The sequence below is a fragment of the Fundulus heteroclitus genome, chromosome 1, assembly GCF_011125445.2.
Source record: "Fundulus heteroclitus isolate FHET01 chromosome 1, MU-UCD_Fhet_4.1, whole genome shotgun sequence".
NCBI classification, from domain to species: domain Eukaryota; kingdom Metazoa; phylum Chordata; class Actinopteri; order Cyprinodontiformes; family Fundulidae; genus Fundulus; species Fundulus heteroclitus.
Genome location: NC_046361.1, coordinates 16,226,144 through 16,246,923, shown reverse-complemented (window position 1 = coordinate 16,246,923; position 20,780 = coordinate 16,226,144). Strand labels below are relative to the sequence as shown.

The 20,780-nt window shown below is 41.7% G+C and overlaps 2 protein-coding genes across 3 annotated transcripts in view; one reads left to right on the top strand and one right to left on the bottom strand.

The window, feature by feature from the left end:
- Positions 1 to 11,862, top strand: sycp2 (synaptonemal complex protein 2; the record flags this gene model as incomplete). The annotated part of the gene is given in 12 exon segments (XM_036136343.1): positions 1 to 151; positions 1,916 to 2,202; positions 4,458 to 4,730; positions 5,125 to 5,176; positions 6,636 to 6,755; positions 7,117 to 7,283; positions 8,072 to 8,166; positions 8,414 to 8,513; positions 8,713 to 8,771; positions 10,366 to 10,444; positions 10,693 to 10,749; positions 11,372 to 11,862. Coding segments are annotated over 12 exon segments (1,464 nt in total). The 3' UTR covers positions 11,429 to 11,862.
- Positions 11,863 to 11,904: 42 nt separating this feature from the next.
- The window catches only part of phactr3a (phosphatase and actin regulator 3a), a 51,761-nt gene continuing 42,885 nt past the window's right edge, over positions 11,905 to 20,780 (bottom strand). For both annotated transcript variants that reach the window (XM_036136338.1, XM_012873444.3), the window contains exons 8-12: positions 13,775 to 13,830; positions 13,537 to 13,598; positions 13,295 to 13,435; positions 12,907 to 12,983; positions 11,905 to 12,500 (exon numbers count right to left, since the gene is read on the bottom strand). In XM_036136338.1, coding sequence (XP_035992231.1) covers positions 12,485 to 12,500; positions 12,907 to 12,983; positions 13,295 to 13,435; positions 13,537 to 13,598; positions 13,775 to 13,830 — 352 coding nt within the window. In that variant the 3' untranslated portion in view covers positions 11,905 to 12,484. The remainder of the gene's footprint in view (positions 12,501 to 12,906; positions 12,984 to 13,294; positions 13,436 to 13,536; positions 13,599 to 13,774; positions 13,831 to 20,780) is intronic.

Genomic DNA, 20,780 nt, shown 5'->3' with positions numbered 1-20,780 from the left:
GTCATAGCTGGGGGCGATCCTCAAGAAACCTTGATGTTGAATAAGGGAAATGTCATCCCAGGTCAAGAACAAGCAAGAGCTTTGAAGGGTTCCTTGGCTGCCTGCCAGGCCTCTTTGGGTCCGTCGCCTCCTCCCATTGAAAAGATGAGATGTAAGTTCGAGTGGAGCGCTGGCCACCAGATTTAGAGCGAGACAACAGTTATTTAACACCAGCTTGTGTCTGTTAAATGTTTCATGGGTCGTCGGCAGCACTAATCCAAGTGGAAGGTGCTTTTTTTTTTTTTTAGGAATTAAAACTATTGATAATGACTCACCTCGGGTTTGAAATCTCTAAATGAAACGGAGCGTTGATGTTAAAGAGAAGATAATGGTGATCACTCATTTTAGAAATAGGATTGGAATATAAAAACTGGTCTGACAACTATACTTACACATGCTGTAGGGTTTTTCACACAGAAACTAATCTGAAAAACCTTCAGCATGCAAAACTGTTACCCACCAATCTCAATAGGATTGAGATCTGGCCTTTGACTAGGCCATTCCTACACTGAAACCTGTTGGGTGTTGTTTTAGCAGTTTGCTTCGGGTCATTGTCCTGCTTGAAGGTGAAGCTCAGCCCCAGGTTTTGCTCCAGAATATCTGTGTATTTTGCACCATCCGTCTTTCCCTCAACTCGGACCAGTTTCCCAGTCCCTGTTGCTAAAAAAACATCCTCACAGTGTGATGCTGTCCACCACCACGTTTCACTGCAGTGATGTTGTTGGGGTGATGGGATGTGTTGCACCTGACATACATTTCCTTGGTGGACAAAAAGTCAAGTTTTGGTCTGTTCTGACCAGAGCTCCTTGCTCCAGACACTTGAGTTGCCCACATGCCTTTTGGCAAACTGAAAACATACCTTCTTCTTTTTAATACTAAGTAATTGCTTTGTTTCTGGCCACTCTTCCAGCTCTGTGGAGCGAATGGCTCATTGTGTTTCTGTGGACAGACTGTGGAGCTCTGCAGCTCTGGTCTCTGCTTCTCTGATTAACGCTTTCCTGGCCCGGTCCGTGAGTTCTGGTGAGCGGGCCTCCCTCGTCATGCTTGTTGTGGTACCAGGTGCTTTCCATTCAAACATGATAAATCTGATGGTGCTCTAAGGGAACATCAAAGATTTGGATATTTTCTGTAACCCCAGCCTGACTTGTACTTCTCAGCATCTTTGTCCCTGACTTGTTTGTAGAGCTCCTTGGTCTCCACGGCGTGATGCCTCCGGCTTTGTGGTGCTGCAGCCTCTGGGGCCTTTCAGAAAAGTTGTGTTTATACTGACAGGTTACGTGACACTTAGATTGCCCACAGGTGAACTTCACTTCATTAATGTTGTGAATTATGTCACTTTTGAAGGCAACTGTTTGCACCAGAACCTTGTAGGGGCGGCATACCAAACGGGATGGATACATTTCAGTTTTTTATGTTTTATTCTTTATATATATATATATATATATATATATATATATATATATATATATATATATATATATATATATATATATATATATATATATATCTTTTTCCAATTTCACTCCACCAACATGGGCTATCTTGTGCAAATCATCACATCAAATAAGATTAAAAACATTTAGATTATAAGTTGAAATGTAATGAAAATAGATAAAAAGCCAGGCGGGGTGAATGCCTTTACAAGGGACTGTACTTCTGTAGGATTTTCTACCTGCAAACATGTACATTCAGTTGACTCTGCCTCACTGCCTGTGGTGCTTAACTCGAAATGATTTCATGTGGGAAACACTTGTGCTCTCTAAACCCTGAACCATAAAACGGTGTGTAGAAAGGGTGTATATGTTGACCTTCTGTACTCTGAGCAATATCTGAAGCCAGCTGTTGGAACATCTGTGTTTACTTTGGACCCTCACAGCTGCCAAGAGGTCAGCTCCAACCTTGGATTTGACCTGCTCCACTGTCCTCACCCCGCGGGGATCCCCACTCCCTAACTCTCCCTGCCAGGACACCCCCTCTCCAATCCAGCTGCTACCCAGAGATCGCTTGACAGTCAGCAGTAAAGGGCAACGTAAACTGTCTTCGTTCCACGATGCGGCGAAAAAGACTTCTAAGACTCCGTCCATTCAGTCTGTCCCCTCTGCCTGTTCACCGGCATGCCAGACCCCTGCACCCAGTCCCCCAACTGGACTTACTGCTGCAGAGGTATGTCAACCTCTGAATTCTGAAAATGCAAGACGTTGAAAAAAAAATTGTGGTATGAAAAAACTTTTCAACTTGTTGACTATCCTCCATCTCTCCACCTTGATAATACTAATGGTTGTGTCGAGCCATTATTTATTAGAGACTTGCTTTTGGTCTTTTTAAACCATAATGACTGCAGAAACTACCCACGCGATCCTGATTAAAGGTTTACATAACCTGGAAGTTTGTGCATGAATGACGTACATACACGTTGATACAGATGACGTCAACCCGTTTCCTACCAAAACCAAAAAAAAAGAAACCCAAAAGAAAATTGTTCAGGAAGAAAAACCTGCAAATGACTTAAACTGACATAAGACTCTGAGGAAAAAAAAGCAGTGTAGCTGTTTTTAGATGCTCAGGAAGGAGGAATTGGAGGGAAAATGTGCCGAATGGTCAGTTTGCCGGAAAGAAAAGTTAGCACTATATCAGTGCCACAAAGCAGCTCGCATAGAGAACAGCAGATATGACCGACACAAGGATCAAAACTTAGCAAACAACATTTTCTGGAGTAAGGAACGTCATGGCCACAACCAATGACAACATTTGGGGGAGAGTCAACATGGAAAGAGACATTATTCTTGCTGGGGGGGCTGCAGGTTACAACGGCACAGAAATGATAGATGGATAGATATCTTTATTGTCATTTTGTATGCACAAAGTGCGTACAGAACAAAACTTTGTTTGCATACAGCTTGAAAAAATCACTCTAGAAATCACTCTAAAAATCACAGTAGATTGCAATATTTTTTAGTTTAATGATAAAGATGCAGCAGCGATTTATATAAACAATTGAAATGAAAAACAATGTAACAATGTAGACAATGCAGGGGAAATAGACAGTGTGCTATTGCAGTTCAGCAGCATGAAGCATATGTGCAAATGTGTAAATGTGCAGTTATGCGAGTGTAGTGCAGTGTCTAAATGAAACGGAGAACACCATGGTCTCAGTGAATGACCAGATGTATGCAGCAGGTTAGCAGACAACGCCAAAGGAAAATCTGCTCTCAGGTTGGAACCTGTGCATGTGATGTATTTAGACTTTTCAGGGCTGAATGATCTGGGTCGTTTAGGAAGTTTGTGTTGCCGTTATGATTTGAAACGAGCAAACCCAATCGTCTGGTAATAAATGACTGCACCTAACCTTGAGTGAAAGGTTTTTTTTTTAATATTATCATTGTTATTCTCTGAAAAACGGACGAAAGAAATCAGTAACCCTGTCAGGGTGTATGCAGCTGTTAGCACAACTGTATGTTTTTTTATGGTGGACGTGGATTTTAATTTTCAGTTACCCGACGTTTTTGTGCTTTTCATGAGCTTTAAGCCAAAAGCATTGAATGTTTTTTGATATAAATGACATTTCTTTCAACGATATCCCAAATTGTCGAGTTGAGTTGTAGCTTTAGAAACAGAAACTAAAATAACCTTCATTGTGTGCCAGCAGCAGTGACGGGCAACACAAAATTAGAAAGTATATGAACAGAAAGTAAGAAAAAAAAGACTGTAAATGTTACTGTGAGGGTATTGTACACAATTGAACACTTTTTTGCCTGGTTTTATTTTATTTCAGTTTTCAAATGCTACTTGGAGCACACCAGGTGACACGTACTCAGCATCTCCCCTCTTAGTCTGAAATGTAGCATCTTTATGTGATTCACATACCATTAGGTCACTGACGTTACTCGACTCTCATGAATCACTGGAAAAAGGTCTCGGTTTAGACTGTCGGATGAGTGAAGGCCTCAGTTGGTACTCTAAAATTCTCAGAAGTGGGTGTAACAGCTGAACAAGGCAGATCGACTCAAACAACCCGCAAAAGTGTAGGAAACAGCATGTTTTTATGATTGAAGGTTCCCTCTTAAATAGCTACAGTTGTAACAGGAAGCCACAGGACTGTACACAAGTCCTAGGGTAGCATGAGACCACTTTGCTACTACTGAAAATACACCATTCACAGGAAGGACTCGATTCAGAAGTTAAATATGTCCTGTAATAATGTTAAATATGTTGATTATATATGATTTTATGAACAGTGGATTAACACGATCAAAATGATCCTTATAACTTATTACTGTTGCATTTCATCTACTTCCTGTTGTCCTTTTAGAAAATGCCCTCGTTCCTTGTCACTGATCCATATAAGACATTATAGAAACAAAATGAGCTCCGCTATGTCCTCACATCTCTGATTTCTCCCTTCAATTGTTTGCCTCCAGATGTGTGCAGGCCAGAAGCATCTGTCCTCAGCGCCTCAGTCCCTTTCGTCTACACAGCCACTCTTGACATCAACTCTTCTGGAGCTAGACAAGCCACCCGTACCATCTCCCCCCCAGTCACCGTTCCCTGGGGACAATGGCTGTCACCTTGACCTCAGTAAAGTGTCCTCGGTGTCCCTCGGTTCACTGAGCCAGTCTTCTCCACAGTCATCGGTCCTCAGTGGGAAAATTAAGGAGAGCTCCACTGGTGTGCTGACCATGTCTTTTAAAGAGGTTCTTATCTTTTTTCCTGACGATTTTTAAATGTATCTTTTTTTTATATTTGCTTAAGTATAGAAAGTTCTGATTTTCTTCCCATTTTCCCAGATTTTCCATTCCATTGTTTAAACGTCCTTCCTTTCATCCATCTTTCCTTCCCCTCTCCCCGAGTTAGTTTTTTGCAGTTTATGATTAAGTTTTTTCATTTACTCTTTAAAATGTTTTAAAAATTGATCACTAGGATATTTAGAGTCTGAAAAAGTGTTTAAGTGTGGTGTTAAATGTGTAGGAACCCATTTTGTTAACTGGGGTGGAGAATTTAAAAAAAGTGGAAATGGATTATTTCATTATTATAATTTTTTGATGACCATAAACGAGGTGTCTAATGCACCACCTTTCACTCTGATAGAACACGCCCATCACAGACCAGGACCTTGAGCTAACACACCACCTTGTCTCAGGTAAAATGTTGTTTTTATTCACTGTTTTCATGGTGGCAGCTGACAAACACACAGAGTCACAGTTCATTATAGCTAAAATAATACTCTGGGCACCACAAATAAACAACTATAAAGCAGAGGTGTGGACTCAAGTCATGGGACTTAGAATCAAATCAGACTAGAGTCACAAATTAAATGACTTTAGGCTCAACCTGAGGATTCTATAAGACTTTGGACTTGGGCCCTCACACCAATGACCTCACTTGGACTTAAATCCTTTAACATGAAAATGCTTGATATCTTACACAAAACTTAAAGTGTGTTACAAAGGAAAAGAGGAGCTCGCTACGCACCCGCCACCATTATTTCCTCCTGTTGCTACTACGAGCGTGCTGCCTCTACGGCGTTGTTCACCTGCTTTTCTAATGCATCCCACCATGACAGCGAACACCCAGACGGTGGTAGAGTGTCATTAACGCCTGTAGGAAGGTGGGTGCAAAATTAGAAAAAAAGTGGGGGGAAAAAAAGCTACACGTGGGATCAGCAAAGCAATGGCCAGGCTACTGTGCAGCATCATTCTGGACCATAATGTTATGGGACTTTTAGTAAAACGGCACCAGACATGGGGATTTATTTTCCCTTGGTGGACGAAATGTTACATTTTAGCCACATCTGACCACAGTTTCTTCATCCATTTGGGGAGTCAGTTCCGCTTTTTTGGCAAACTCAAAAGATGCCGTCTTATCTTTAACACCCAAGTAATGCCTTTTCTCTGGCCACTCTTTCATAAAGCCCAGCTCTATGAAGCGAATGGCTCATTGTGTTCCTATGGACAGACTGTGGAGCTCTGCAGCTCTGTGCTTCTCTGATTAACACTCTCCTGGCCCGGTCCGTGAGTTCTGTTGGGCGGGCCTCCCTCGTCATGCTTGTTGTGGTACCAGGTGCTTTCCATTTGAAGATGATGGATTTGATGGCACTCCGGCGAAACATCAAAGATTTGGATATTTTCTGTAACTCCACCCTGACTTGTACTTCTCAGCATCTTTGTCCCTGACTTGTTTGTAGAGCTCCTTGGTCTCCACGGCGTGATGCCTCTGGCTTCGTGGTACTGCAGCCTCTGGGGCCTTTCAGAAAAATTGTGTTTATAACAGATCATGTTACACTTAGATTGCCCACAGGTGGACTTCGTTTCTCTAATGAAGGTAACTGGTTGGACCAGAACTATTTCTTAGCAAAGGAGGTGGATACACTTGCATGTGGCAATTTTCAGTTCTTCTTTATGTTAAAAAAATATTATATACTGGATATTTTTCTCATTTCACTTGACAAACTTAGACTATTTTGTACAGACTCATCACATACAATAAGATTAAAAAAGAAAAATTAAGATTACAAGTTGAAATGCTTTTGCGAGACACTGTACTAAGTAATGCAGTCTCTTGTAAGAAAATGTTGTTTGATGTGTGGACATGTCTTTTAGGACCCAGCCGTAAGCGCTGCGTCTCAACACCCAGTAATCCTGAGGAAGAGGAGAAGAAGAAAAGCAAGACTAGAGCCCAGCGTTCCCCTCGAATGAAGCCAAGAAAACTGTTCAAGTCTTGTAAGACATATTAGTCGTTCTCAGACAGTGCCCCAAAAATGAACAGCTCTCCTGCTAGAATATATTAGGAAATCCAGCATACCACTGGTAGTAATTGCACGTAAAATGCCTGTGATCAGCTGAAACCATGAGACTGGTCATTACCCTTAAAAGCTTTAACTCGACCCAGTGAAATGTTTTTTTTTTTTACCAAACATTTTGTGCAGGTTTAGGCTATTTTATAACAAAAAAAAAAACTGATCTCGTAATGAAAATTATTGTGCCTGTTTTAATATAAGAAATGTTTACGGTAATGTTTATGTGATAGAACAACAAAAGCTCTTCACACCAGTGCACACGTCTGGATGTTTTCCACTCACAGTTGCCGAGGTGTCTGTTGTGGACGAGCGGAGCCACGTAAGCTGCAGTCACTGGGAGGCTGAAGAAGTGGATGCGGACATGGAGGAGGATTCAGAGTTGCCAGAACAGACTCTAAACCCAAATAACCTTTGTCAGCAGCTGAGCTCTGAGCTGAAAAACAAGTTCCAGGTTGACAGGCACACATTTATACACACAACAAAATAAGACGATTTCCAGTACGTCATTTTATGCCCATGCCCTTTCAGAAACCATTTACTGATAGAAACTGTGACACTAGAATTAACTATTTGTTTAGAAAGCAGCGACTAAAGGCCGGTTCACTCTGCAGCATTTTTAGCCTGATTTTGTCCGATAGTCCCCTTCCAACAAGCGCCAACTATCGTGTGACTGTTAAGATAATCTTAAGAGATAGTCCTGCCGTGTGTGGTGTGTTAAGAGTGATCGGATCCAATCGGTAGAACGCCAGGGCCGGTCCAACCTAAAAAATCGGGGATATTCAACACGTTGGATTGTCTTGGCCCGGTATCCCTAGTGCTTGATGTTTCCTGAGGACAAACAAGCACGCAGCCTGTTGACTGGGATGTGTAGCCAATCAGAAAGTGAGGGGTGAGGGAAAACCCGAGAAATAAAGAAAGAAACGGCTCACCTCTTTCCGCGCTGTATCCACTCAAACCTACGCCTTTTCTTTGTGTTGTGTTTTGTCTCTGTCAGTCCACAGACTATCACCATTATTTTTCCTGCTCGTCCACGTTTATTTACTCTGTGAACTCACGTTTGATCTTTAGAGGTTTCGCAAGATTTTGCGTCTGACATCTGTGCGGTTTGTTGAGCTCGCCGTCTGACCGGACACCAATCGTCCGACTATTTTAAAATCCTGCCGTGTGAACCAGCCTTACCTTCCAGAGCAGAATCTTGTGTAACTCGTCGTGATCACACTTTACTATAAACGTTTTCAGAACCATTGCAAGATGGTGGAGATCTACAACAAACAGTCGTCCAAGGCCGTCCAGCAGCACATTTCCTCCATTGGTGTCCAGCTTAAAAAAAACAGGTACGTTTGAAACAGGTCTGTCTTATAGTTGTGAACAGTTTCAAAGAAGTTTATCAAATGGACAGATTTTACCCTTTGCACCATTTAGTTACGTAAAACGGCTGTCTGTCTGCTTTTGTTCTTCAAGTGCTCTAAATGTCCTGTTACCGATTGCTGTATAGGTTCCAAAGCTTTGTGCCACGAAAATCTCAACGCTTCTCCTTCTAGATTTATTTTTCTGTGGCTGATTGTTTTCTGCTCTGTACAGAGTTCAAAGGCTCAGCCAAGTTCAAAATATCCTTTTGGAGGAGATCCAGAAGATGGAGCTGGATGACAACATGCTGAAAAGCATGGAGAAAGACCTGACCGTGGGTCACTCTAACTTATTCTTACCTGTATCCCTTTCCCTCTTTGGAATGCTGTGAAGCAAATTTATAAAATATAACATTTCTAAAAAAAAAAAAACATAAAATAATCCCGCCTTATGAAATGGTCAGTTGGATGATGCTGTTTGTAAATCTTTAACGTTGTTCATTTAAATATCATTTGGGCCCTTCTCTGTTGCAGATATACTGGAAGAAGCAGATGACGACTTTCCATTCTTACCAGAAGCAGGAGAGCAAGAGGTGAACTAAAGACTTCTGTGTTTCTGTAGCCGCTGAAAGAGTCCCGTTGTTCTCCAGCCACGCTCTCTGATCACTGATCTTTTCCTCAAGCTTTGACTTAAATTCTCCGTGAAACATTGAACTTGTTCATTTAATAGAACGAGGACTTAAAGGGTCTGACTGGAAAAACATTTCCCGCTCTTGGCTATCATCAGAAACTAACGTCTCCCCACAGCACATGCTATTTTTGAAGCGGCGCTGCCGCTGCTTCTTTATATAACTAATCAGGGTTTACAGATGATTTGCCTACGTGCAGCGATTGACTATTATCCAGCCAGCACCCAGATTTACCACCGTGGCTCATAAGCCCTGCTCTTGTTACGCTGCAACTAGCACATACTCTAATCCAAGTAAGGGCCTTCCTGTGTCTAAAATTAACATTTTGTTTTATTTTGTTGGAATTGGTGAGAGCAATTGCTTCTAAAACAGTCCCTTTTCTAAATATTGCATCAAATGTGTATTTTTGCTTCCACCCAAATGTAGAGGTAATTGGACCACATGACAGGCAGTTATGCATTTTACCAGCAACTCTGACAGAAAGCCGTATGTTTGGATAATTTCAAGCCGACTATCAGATTGAGACGCACTGATCTAGATTTTCCTGACCAGTTTCTAGTTTTCTTGAAATCTAATCTGCTAACTTTAAATATAATTTTAACTGTTTTGAAAAAATGTAACTTTTTTTTTTCTAAGAAATTTAACACATAAAAGAAAACATGCTGTAAGTTCCTTAAAAGCAGTAGCAATTTTAAATTCACGACTATATAAAGCGATTACAAGAATCCCCCTTTTATTGTATCAGAACAGATAAACCCTGAATTTGATTGGATTTTTTAAATTATAAATGTGTTTATTGACCTAAAAAGGTGGGACTTCTTAGTTTTGACAGAGTTAATAACTGGAAAACAACTTACTGACTTTTCAATATTTGACCTCCCGATCACCTTTCACCTCCAATTTTGTCAAAAATCCCGTCCTGGGCAGATTTCTAGGCGCATCTCTGTGGTCAACAAATATTTTAGATGTGCATTTTCCTAGGATATGTACATTTAAGCCCACCTGGATACAGCGGTCTGGGAGGGTTGCAGTTGTAATTGGTAAGCTGTGCATCACTTCACCTGCAGCATTCAGCGTGGATGCTGTTAACATGGCCGCTGAAACTGGAAGCCTGATATCTGGTTAGATGTTGGCCTTAAATGCTGGAATATGATTTATCTTGACCGTGCTGACATGGATCACGTTCAGAGCTTCATCATCTATGTTGCCTAACTCAACTGTGATGGTCACATAAAACCGTCCAACACTGTTATAAACACTGTTATACAGTGTGTTCATTAGCTATCAGTCGTCACTAGTTCTGATTCTGGTGCCTTCATTATTGTCCCCATTCAAATAAGTAGAATCTCTGTAAAATCAATTCACTTCTTAAAGAACTTTGATTTTGACAGTGATTGTCCCATTTTCTTCTTGAAATGTGACGATTATCTCTCTTTTTTTTTTTATCTGCAACGTTCTATAGCCCTTCTCTTTTCGTTTGTGTCCCTTTTCCCTCCAGAAATGATACACTGAGGAGAACCCTCCAAAGTGTCTCCGGTCACAACTGGGATTATGAGGAGGGGCTGTTCAAATCAGAGGTCTGACTCACTCACACACCACACATTTATGATTGACCGTGTTGCTTCTGTGGGATAATCACAGTCATTAGCTTTGGAGCGACTTTTGTTTTATGTAGAAGTGGACCACTGGGGCTTCTTCCCGTCAGTAATCACTATTTTAGTCTCAGTTTTAGCGTCAGGAATATTTACTCCGTTCTCTTCGTGTCATACATTCACTCACTGACCTGATTCTCTCATCTCACTCAAATCCTGCTGTACTCCCTCAGATGTGCCTGGTCAAAAAAGACATGAAGTCGATTCAGGACAGACTCCTCAGTGAAATGGTGAGTTGACGCCAACACGGATGACTCTTCAGCCTAAAATCTGGCTTTTATTGCTCTGCCGAGTCTATACTATTGTTTTAGAATACCGGGTTTTTGTCGAGGAAGTAAAAATGAGACCTTTATTCACATTTAAAGTGACAGTGCGTAAGTGTGCACAACCTTTGACGTCTACGTTTGGTTCAGTGTGAGCGGTCCTCTTCTGTTTAGACCCGCCATCTGTTGTAGTGAAACCTACCATTTCTGAGGCAGAGTGGGCCTAAATAGGCGAGGCAAAACGTGGGTTGCTGACAGACCGGCGCCAACGAAGCCCGAATGCTTCCATTAAATGAAAAGTAGTAGTAGTTCAACCATGCAAGGTGGCTGCAACTTTTTTAACTTTTAGCATGTTTCCCCTCAAGCAAATTTTTGTTTATTTCACAGTTGAATTGTCGAGGATTTGTACGTCACATGGAAAAGAGTTTGAATTAGTTTTTCATGGTCTAATTTTCAACACCACACAAGCCTTGGCATTCGGACGGGGGTTGTGTGGACGTTTAACATCCAGTGCTTAAAACAGCATTCACCAAAAGGATTTCTAATGTTTGAAATTATCCTTTCCCCGACGCCGTCGCACCATTCGTAGCACGAGGGAGAGATCCAGAGTGTGAAGAGAGGACTACACGCTTTGTTCTTCCCCTGATGGAGGCAGGTTTGGAGGTGGCCAAAGGTTTCTCTGCACAGCGAACCAAGGTGTGCGTTTAACATGCAGCGCACTAACCGGAGTCATAGGTTTGAGCTCATTCCCGCTCCAGTGCTTGCATGCAGCGTTTTTATTCCAGTTTGTTTTGTGTTAGGTAGATGAAGCCAGTTGTTTGAGAGCTGGGTTTGTTCCTCTTCTCTATTGTGTTTTGTTAAGAGATGTTTTAAAATCTTCCAGAAATGTTCTTTAATGGGGGGATCTAGATGAATCCCCTTTGGCTTCTGTACGGTTTCGACATTTTTAAAACTCTAGAAATGCTTTAGCACTATAAGTTGTTTGAATGCTGAGATTAGCCGGCTAAGAATTAAAAAATCCCAAATGTATCTAGTTGTTTTTAAACCCAACTTGTTAACCTCGTTTGTGATTGGAAATAAAATTGTTGGAAAAAATGAACACACTGGCCGTTCTTTAAGAAAAAACAAAAAAAAAAACATGTTGTATTTCGAAGACAGTTTTAAAGTAGTGCTTACGAAGGTATTTCTCTTTTTCGTCAGTCCCGTTCTGATTGACATACTGTATGTACAGTGAATATCAAATTGCTCCCCAACACGTTCTCACCCGACTTCACAGTCTGTACACAGTCCAAGTGACACGTTATTGATCGGTTAAGAAAAGGTGGTCACATGCACTACTTCTTCCCACTACACGGATTCACGCCCATTTCTCAAAGTAGTCCATGAATTAGTACAAAAAAATTAATGACAGGATTGTTTTTTGTTTTTTTTTTCTTCCCTCCTCCCCTCCGCTCTTGTCCTGAGAGTCAGAGGGGTCTCCGCCAAAGTCTCCTCCGCCCGCCCGCCTCCACGCTGCATCCGGGGCGAACGCTGCTGCAAACATCCCTCCCGTACTGACATGAGGGTGCTGGAAGGAACTTAAAGACACGCTGAAGACAAAAAAAAGGCTTCAGGCTCTTTGAAGTGGCACCACTGGGCGGCGTCGGGCAGCTTCGGGAAATTTCGAAGCTCAGCATTTCTTCACAGAAGAAACTCGTCACTTTCACGGCCGGTGGAACCTGAAAAGACAAAAAAAAAAAAAAACGTGCTAGGAAGGGAGAGAGAGGGCGCCTTTGTCATCAAATCCTGGCTACGTAGCCATTAAATCGCAGGAGCTATTTTTAAACTCTCTGGGTCACCGGTACAACTCACAGACCCTCTCGCTTTCTAGACAGGCGCAGCCAAGGACATTGTACCGTTTCATCATTTCTCTCTCTGATCCCCTTAGCTCTCCATGGGGGATAACCTACCCCCCCCCCCCCCCCCCCCCCCCACTTTAGAAGCACTGCCGTCTATCTTTAACCTTCCCCTGCTCTATGTAAAGAGCAAGGAGGGCTAAATATAGGCCGCTGCAGCCCAGAATAGAGCACGCATGGCATGCATTTCCAAATACTACACACCGACATGCACGTTCAGTACACTAACCTAGTTAGGTGCTTGCTTGAGGCGTGCACTTCCATCTCTGTGCTCTTGAACTCGTTCAGCTCCTTTCGGATGGCAGCCTGCGGAGAGAAGGGGGGGACAAAAACACTCCGTCAGGGATTTCCCTAAAAGCATCCCTACGCGGACGTTCAGCAACCAGTGAACATCAGTGTGACAGCAGGAGAAAGACGACACATGATCGGGATCAAATATTTAAAAGAGAGACACGGGAGGGGTTTGTGAGATAAGGCGATAACAGCAGCATGAACCTGCGGGTCGTGCTTCGGATAGATCATGGAATTTGGGGAATTTTGAAATGTCTGACCTAAATCAGGTGATTTTTTTTATTACAAGATCCTACAGTTCATGGTGTGACACGACAAACACACACCTTGTCTGCGGCTGAGAGACGAGTCCAGGGCTTGTCTGCTCTCCTGTCGTAGTCCTGAGCTTTGGCCACCTCCACATAGTCACTGAAGCGGATCAGGATCTTTCTCTCTCGCAGCTCATCAACTGTTGGCCGCTGATTGAGCTGAAGAAAAAAAAAAGCCACACACAAAAAAAACTATTATTTTAAAAACAATGAACAGTTTGTAGATATCAATAACATGTAAACTAGCCAAAGTGTGTTACCTTTCTGTTTAGTCGCTGCTTTATCTCCCTTCTCTCCTCCTGCTCTGTCTGATCGTTTCTCTCTGGAAAAAAAAATAAAGGAAGACATTTGATCAAACTTGACATCTTTTCTCTGAGGTGTAAACAAAAACATTTTGATTTATACTTAGTGTTGGAAATAAAGTACGTTATCTGCTTGATTTCCAACACCTCGAGTAATAATAAAATGCCTATTAGTGATCGTTAAAGTAAGACTCACGTTTTAAAATGTTCCGACTCTCCAGCTCCTCCACATTCGGTCTCTGGCTCAACCTCCTGCGGAAAAACACCAAAACCACGTTTTGAACCATTTTGACCGAATCTCCTCCGGTCCTCTCGCTCTCCCTGTTTATCCTAAACCAGCTGCAGGTTCTCCGCCATGCGCGTTCTCGAGAGGAATCCCCTATGTTTCCATCTCGCGTCCAGACCGCGGCTGTGTTGCTTGGGCAGAGGGGCTCCCCACATTTGGAAAAGTGGCGAAGCGCGCCGCGTAGAGAATCCCCGCACCGCCTTTTATAGCTCGGTGTCGCCGGACGGCAGCAGCAGCATCTGTCTGCAGCGGGGCAAACTCCTCTCAGCCTCGGCAGCGAAGGCACTCCTCTCCCTACTATCAGCCTCACGCGCTTTTGAAGCGGGTCGTGATGGGGCTGGCACGGGGCGCGACTCCGCTAGTCTCCCTGGTTACTGCATGCATAATGCGTTGTAGGCGGGACCCAGGAAGCCCCGCCCACCGAAGGCTTCCCCAGCTTTTACGCTAAGGGTGGGAGTAGCTGGCAGCGCCATAGTACTCTAAAAACACTAGCGTGAGTTCGGTTTAGAATGACTCCAAAGTTTTTTTTTTAAGGAGATATAAAAGCATTTTTGTCCAAAAAAAAAAAAAAAAAAAAAAAGCATTATCTTGCTTGCTGGCCTGAAATTCCGGTTGGCAGGTGACCCTTTTTGGCTTGCAGAAACAAAAGGACGCCTGACCCAGTCGTGAGGAACTTTTAATGAAACTCTTTACACAAAGAATTCTCATAATTTCAACACATACAAAGCATGCCTTCTCTGTGGGGTTAGAAATAATGATAGTTGATTATCGAACTTCAGAAATGCTTTCAGAAGTCAGGAAATAGGTATAAGAATGACTTTTAAAACCTCTGGAATTAAATAACATGTTACAATAATAGCCCCCTTTGAGTCACACTGGACAAATGAACACAAATCTGAAATAATATCCGGAGAAAACAAATATTCTTTTCAATGTAATAATGAAAAGAAAAGGCAACGGTTTCACAACGACCTTCTGCAACAAATAAAAATGTGTTTACTCCAGTTTTTAGCTATTCTTTGTATTGCGGTAATTTTTTTCATCCTCCTCGTCTTCACATCCACATATTTGCTTTAGAGCTGGTTTTACTTTGCATGGTCCTTTTCCTTCTTGTAAATAGTCTGTTGGTGTTTTTTATGCACAAATACAGTATATGATAAGATTAGTTAACAAGTAATATTTGCACATATTTTTTTATTTGCCCTACTGCACTCCTGTCTCGAATTCTTATTTTGTGTTTTCATATTTCTTACACTTGCATGTATCTGCTTGCTTCCATTTCACTTTACTGATGATCCTTTGGAATGGGCCACCAAATGATATTTCTACTCTACCTATCAATAGCAGCGCTTCCATTACAAATGTGCGCAAAGCACACCACCCACGATTTTGCAACTGCGGTGTTTTCATTAAATAAGAAATGCGATTAAAGTCACATGTGGATGTTTGGTCACATAATGCCTCTTCATGGCAGCTACAGATGGAAACATTTATGAAATATTCAAATTGCAGCCACGGCACTAAAGGTCATCATCAGCCGTCAGAGGAGACGTTGGTGTTTTACTGTTGCGTTAAAGCGTCAAGTCCCTCATACGTCGGAGCAGCAACGTAAGTGGCGTTTTTGGGAAATTGCAGTCTGCAGCTTTACACAAGAGCTATGATTCAACACTTCTTGTTATGTGTTTCTTCTTTTTCAGCAGTAGTAAAATCTAGTTGTTGGTCACGTGACTCGTGTGATACGCGAAAAAAAAAAAAAAGCTTTCTGTTGCAGTTTTGCAATATACACCAGTTTCGATATGGCCAAAAAAAAAAAACACCTCATCCTAGCACAAAAACTTTATCAAGAAACGTGAATTTTTAAATACTTGTGTTTCAGTTAAGCTAATTTATTTTTATAATTACAATTTACTCAATTTGATGATCAGTGGAGACGCAGCTTGTTTTTGGTTGCTCAACAAATAAACATATTAAATGACAGCGTACACGCAGAATCCCCTTCAGTGACTCAACAGAAAACTGGTTTATCTCCTCAGTCCACTGGCTCTATATTAAGGAGGAAGTACACTGGGTATGTAATGTAAGCGGCGTGGCCTACCGGCGTGGTTTTAAAAGCGTAACACCAGAAGCTGCAATACGCTCCACAGTTGTGTTTCTGCTTTCAGAAGAACTATCGCCACATGGAAAGAGCACTAAATAGAAGCTGCGCCTTGGACTTCCTTCTAGTTGACGAACTGTTGCGAGAGGAAAGGCAGAGAGCTCAGCAAAAATTAGTGCATCGCATCAATCAACAAAGTGACTTCTATCACCTTGTGGTCAAACTGAGACTCAACTTTTGGGATACTTTCAGAAGTGAACTTTGACAAAGGATGTTGTTTTTCCTGTTTATTCCTTGCCAAACAGGAGCGTATATGGGTCTAAAATTAAAACATTAATCTGATTTAGGTGTCACGTAGTGTAAATATTCGGGTTGTATGCACATATTATGCTTCTAGTTTACACTTATTGACTGATTAAAATGAAAAGCTAAGCTAAGCATGGCTTTGCTGCGTTTACGTGCCGCAACGCGTCCGGTGTATTTCCTCCTTTTGGGAGGAGGAAAGTGCAAACTTATCCAAATATCTGGTCAACCTCTGGTGCACCCTGCACCAGAAGCAGCCTGGTGATGATGTCACACAAATGAAAGGCTGTCTTATTGCATGCATCAGACCAGTCAATTTAAGCACATGCCTATCGGTCCCATGAAAAACAATGAAAACGACGTTTTCAGTAACCTATGAATCCCTTTCAGAGAACCAAGACAGGACGTCAAAAATTGATGTGTCCTGGCATAAGAGGACAATTGGTCACCTTAACCATCAAAGCAATCAGAAGGTTCATACTGTGCCTGTGTGTGTTGGCTTTGAATGAATTATAAATGTGAACATCTTAAAGAGGTCACCATCTGACAGCCTGTGGGGTATACCAAAGTACACCTGCAGAGGTGGAGAGTAAAAAGAGAGTTTGAAAGTCTCTACACAACAGGACTCTCTTCATCTCCTCACCCTGGCAAACACTGGAGTCTTTATAGTTTGGTTCACTAAAACATCAAAGTTAGGTTATATAAACTAAGACCTAGACAGCATAAACACAAAAAAGCAACAGCAGTTCTATATCTATGTCTCCATATTTAGTGCCGATGGAAATATTTTATATTCTAGTTCTCAAACTGGTGCATGTATCACTGGTGTTACTTTAGCCGTATTTAATGGGACTTTAAGGAAGGCTCCCGATTATTTATACCCCTGGTAGATATAAATTTAAAATAATTTTCACTCAATTGGAAACTTTTTCTCTGATATGAAATAAAGCATGTGTCTCATAAAGGATAGCGAGGCAATGTAAAAAGTAATGTTTATGATAATCTCAATAATCAATAAAAATGCTTTGGATTCTGTTTGGTAATAAAACCCTTCTTATAATTTCTGAACAGCTTTTAGCACGTTTCCTCTGTATTTTGGCGATGTGTCTTTGGTGATGAGCTCCAGCTCTTTGAGTTTGGTAGGCCTCCTTGCCATCACCCTAATCTTCATCTCCCTCTGCGGATTCTCTTTCAGGTTCAAGATAGCACTTATGGAGGTTAAAAAGCCATAGATGTTTTCATTTATAAGTTTATCGACCAGGGTAACTGCTTTGTATTTTTTTTGTATGACACATTTAATACTTTCTTTTTTTACGGTGTTTTAGAAGCTCTGGGTCACTTCACCAATTCTAACTCCAATTCATGAACACACATTATCATTTTGTTGTTTCTCAGTTGTGTTTCATACCCATGTACAAAACAATGACAAAAAAATTTAATAAACTACGTACATGTGCGTTTGTGCTGGCATACTTGGCAAACAGGCTATTTACCAACCTGGTGCTTGTGAGTAAAAGTTTTACAACTAATACTTAATCCTTAAAAAAATATCAGCTACAACGTGTATTGAAATCTTGTTCTAAATTAACAGAGATATCTGATATGTCTTTCACTTGTCCCAAGACCAGTTTCACCTCAGTACTATTGAGAAAAAAAGGAACCTTTCTTGTATTTAGTAATTAACAAGAAAATAGACATTCGTACACAAGGTGCCATTCAGCGGTTTTAATCCCCTGGTGGAATGCCGTCTGAGAACAATGATTAGAAGAGAAACACAGTCATCACAAGTGTTTGTAGATCGCTCTCAAAATCCCAAGCAGGAATTCCATCAATTACTAAAGCCTGATAAAAGGAGGGACACTCATTGCTGCCTCCCTTGTCAAAAGCTTCTCCTTTGATCAAATCAAATGCTTTTTATCGCTATATTAACATCTAGTCAGGTGGGTTAACAGTCAGACCTCACGACTCCTTTGTTTCCCGCACAGACAAACGAACAGAGAAACAAAACGAAGCGCCTCACACGCTGTTACATTTTAAATAGACCCAACGGAAAATCACTAGCAAAGCCCCAGCGAGTAGGAGCATCCACTGTAATATTGACCCACTCGCCGGGTTGCTTAGCAACAGTATCTTCAAGACAATGGAGTGTTTCTGCAGAAGTTCTCATTTCTCCCTAGTAACACAGAGGAGGGGGGGATATCACCACCACACGCCAAGCTGTATGTGCTGTAAATGACAATCTGCGGCTATTTTTGGAAACATGCTGCTGTTTTCCTTTCCCTGCCTTTGCCGGAATTATAAATATGTCATCGGAGTTGCTAAATTTAATCAGTTTAGACCGAACATAATTAGAACAAAGGTACAGTAAATTATTTTTTAAATCTAATTTACTTTTGTGAAATCAAACGCTTAATTCAGAGTGAGTGAGTCCCGTCTTTTCCGCACTGACACACTGGTTTCAAATCGGATTATTGGAATAAAAGTACAATTTTATTTCTACTAGGTGAGAGTTTCCTTTTTTTCGTCAAATAAGGTGGAAAAGCAAACTATAAGTATGCCACCCAAGCGAGGCATTAAATATCCTACCATCTGAGTGGAAAAAAACCTACATGTGGGAGGGTGTTTAGTCGTTAATTTCAGCTGCCAACTGCACCAAGAACGTAAAATTAGCCTTTCTCAGCTTTCTTCTTTCTCGTAGTACTGTCGGGGCCCCTGCCACCACCTACGCTGGTATTATTTCTGCTGATATAACTCCCCGACATTTGTGAAGAAGCAGCAGCGCATGAAGGGGGGATGCATTATTGAACAGAAGCAGGAGCTAAAATTAGAAACAGCATGGCAGTTTGGCTGCAGTGCTGGGCTAGCTCTAGGACTAAAGATAGAAAGGTCATCTATCATTGACACCGATGGAGAGACAGTATGTTATCATCTATCATCGGTTCTGCAGCAATGCACAAAAGCCCAAAGACAAAAAAGGCAGAATGAAAGGTTGGAGCCAAGCAAAAAATGTATGCTGTTTGTGTTGCTTCGTCTTTCTCTGACTAAGGGAGCGTTTTGCTTCTTTCAGTTAACCAATCTGAGCTATAATTAGAAAAGATCATCCTCCACAGTTTTGCTTTGCAGCAGTGCAAGGGAAGAAAACAAAAAAACAAAGCTGCACCCAAAACGGTCAGGGCTCTCCCTGAGTCACTTCTTCACTAAGTCTGACAAAATTGCTAGAAGGTCTTAAACATGTCCAGATCTGCCATATTTGGTCGCAAAACTACGCATACATACTTCTTAAATGTGTATGTTTGCTCATTGGTGCTTTTTTTTTTTAATGAGAACTGCTCTGGCACTGGTATGGAAGAAGACTTTGAAGCCATGTAATTAAGATGTAAAAGCACTTTAGTCACAAGCCAGAGCTGAAACAAAAACACAAATTAACTTACTCAACGTTATCAGATAAGTAAGTCATTAGGTAAACCTGTGACGTGCAGTCATGGGAGGCGGGCGAGGCAGTGCCTCTCTTGTCATGACAAGTGAAATACCAACAATGATAAGCGAAAATCAATTTGTCCACTTGTCTGTTCCATACATTTTTCTGTTTCAGATTTCCATATTTCTATTGTCATAATTGCTGAATTCAAGCATTGCCTGTTCAAATCCATGACGAAGAGCGAGGGGAGGCAGAGACGAGCTGTGTCTCAACTCTGATACCGCTGTCACTCACAGTGACTGATGGAGGCAGTTGGCACATGCTCATTGCTGTCTCTCCTTATACTGCCTATATACATGTTTGATTAGACACGTACTACGCATACAGACGCCAAAAAACAAAAGTCGCCTCCAAAATAAAAAGGTTGCACACTAATATTTTGTTGGACCTCCTTTAGCTTTGATTACGGCACACATTCGCTGTTGCATTGTTTGAATAAGATTCTGCAATTTCACAAGATTTATTTCTGTCCAGTGTTTCATTCATTTTTCACCAAGATCTTGCGTTGATAATTGTAAAGTCTGCCCGCTGCGCAAAACCTTCTCCAGCACATCCCAAAGATCCTCAGTGTGGTTAAGGTCTGGACTCTGTGGTGGCCAATCATGACGTCTCGTTCTCTCTGAACCACTTTTTCACAATTCGAGCCAGATGGCATTGTTGTCTTGGAATATGCCCGTGCCATTAGGGCAGAAAACAATCCTTTGATGGAATAACCTGGTCGTTCCGTATATTCAGGTAGTCAGCTGACCTCATTGTTTGAGCACATACTGTTGCTGGACCTCGACCTGACCAACTGCAGCAACCCCAGAACATAGCAATGCACCCACAGGCTTGTACAGCAGGAACTAGGCATGATGGGTGCACCACTTCACCCGCCTCTCTTCTTATCCTGATACGCCCATCACTCTGGAACTGATTAAATCTGGACTCATCAGACCATGTGACCTTCTTCCATTGCTCCAGAGTCCAATCTTTATGCTCCCTAGCAAATTGAAGCTTTTTTCTCCGTTAGCCTCACTGATTAGTGGTTTTCTTAAGGC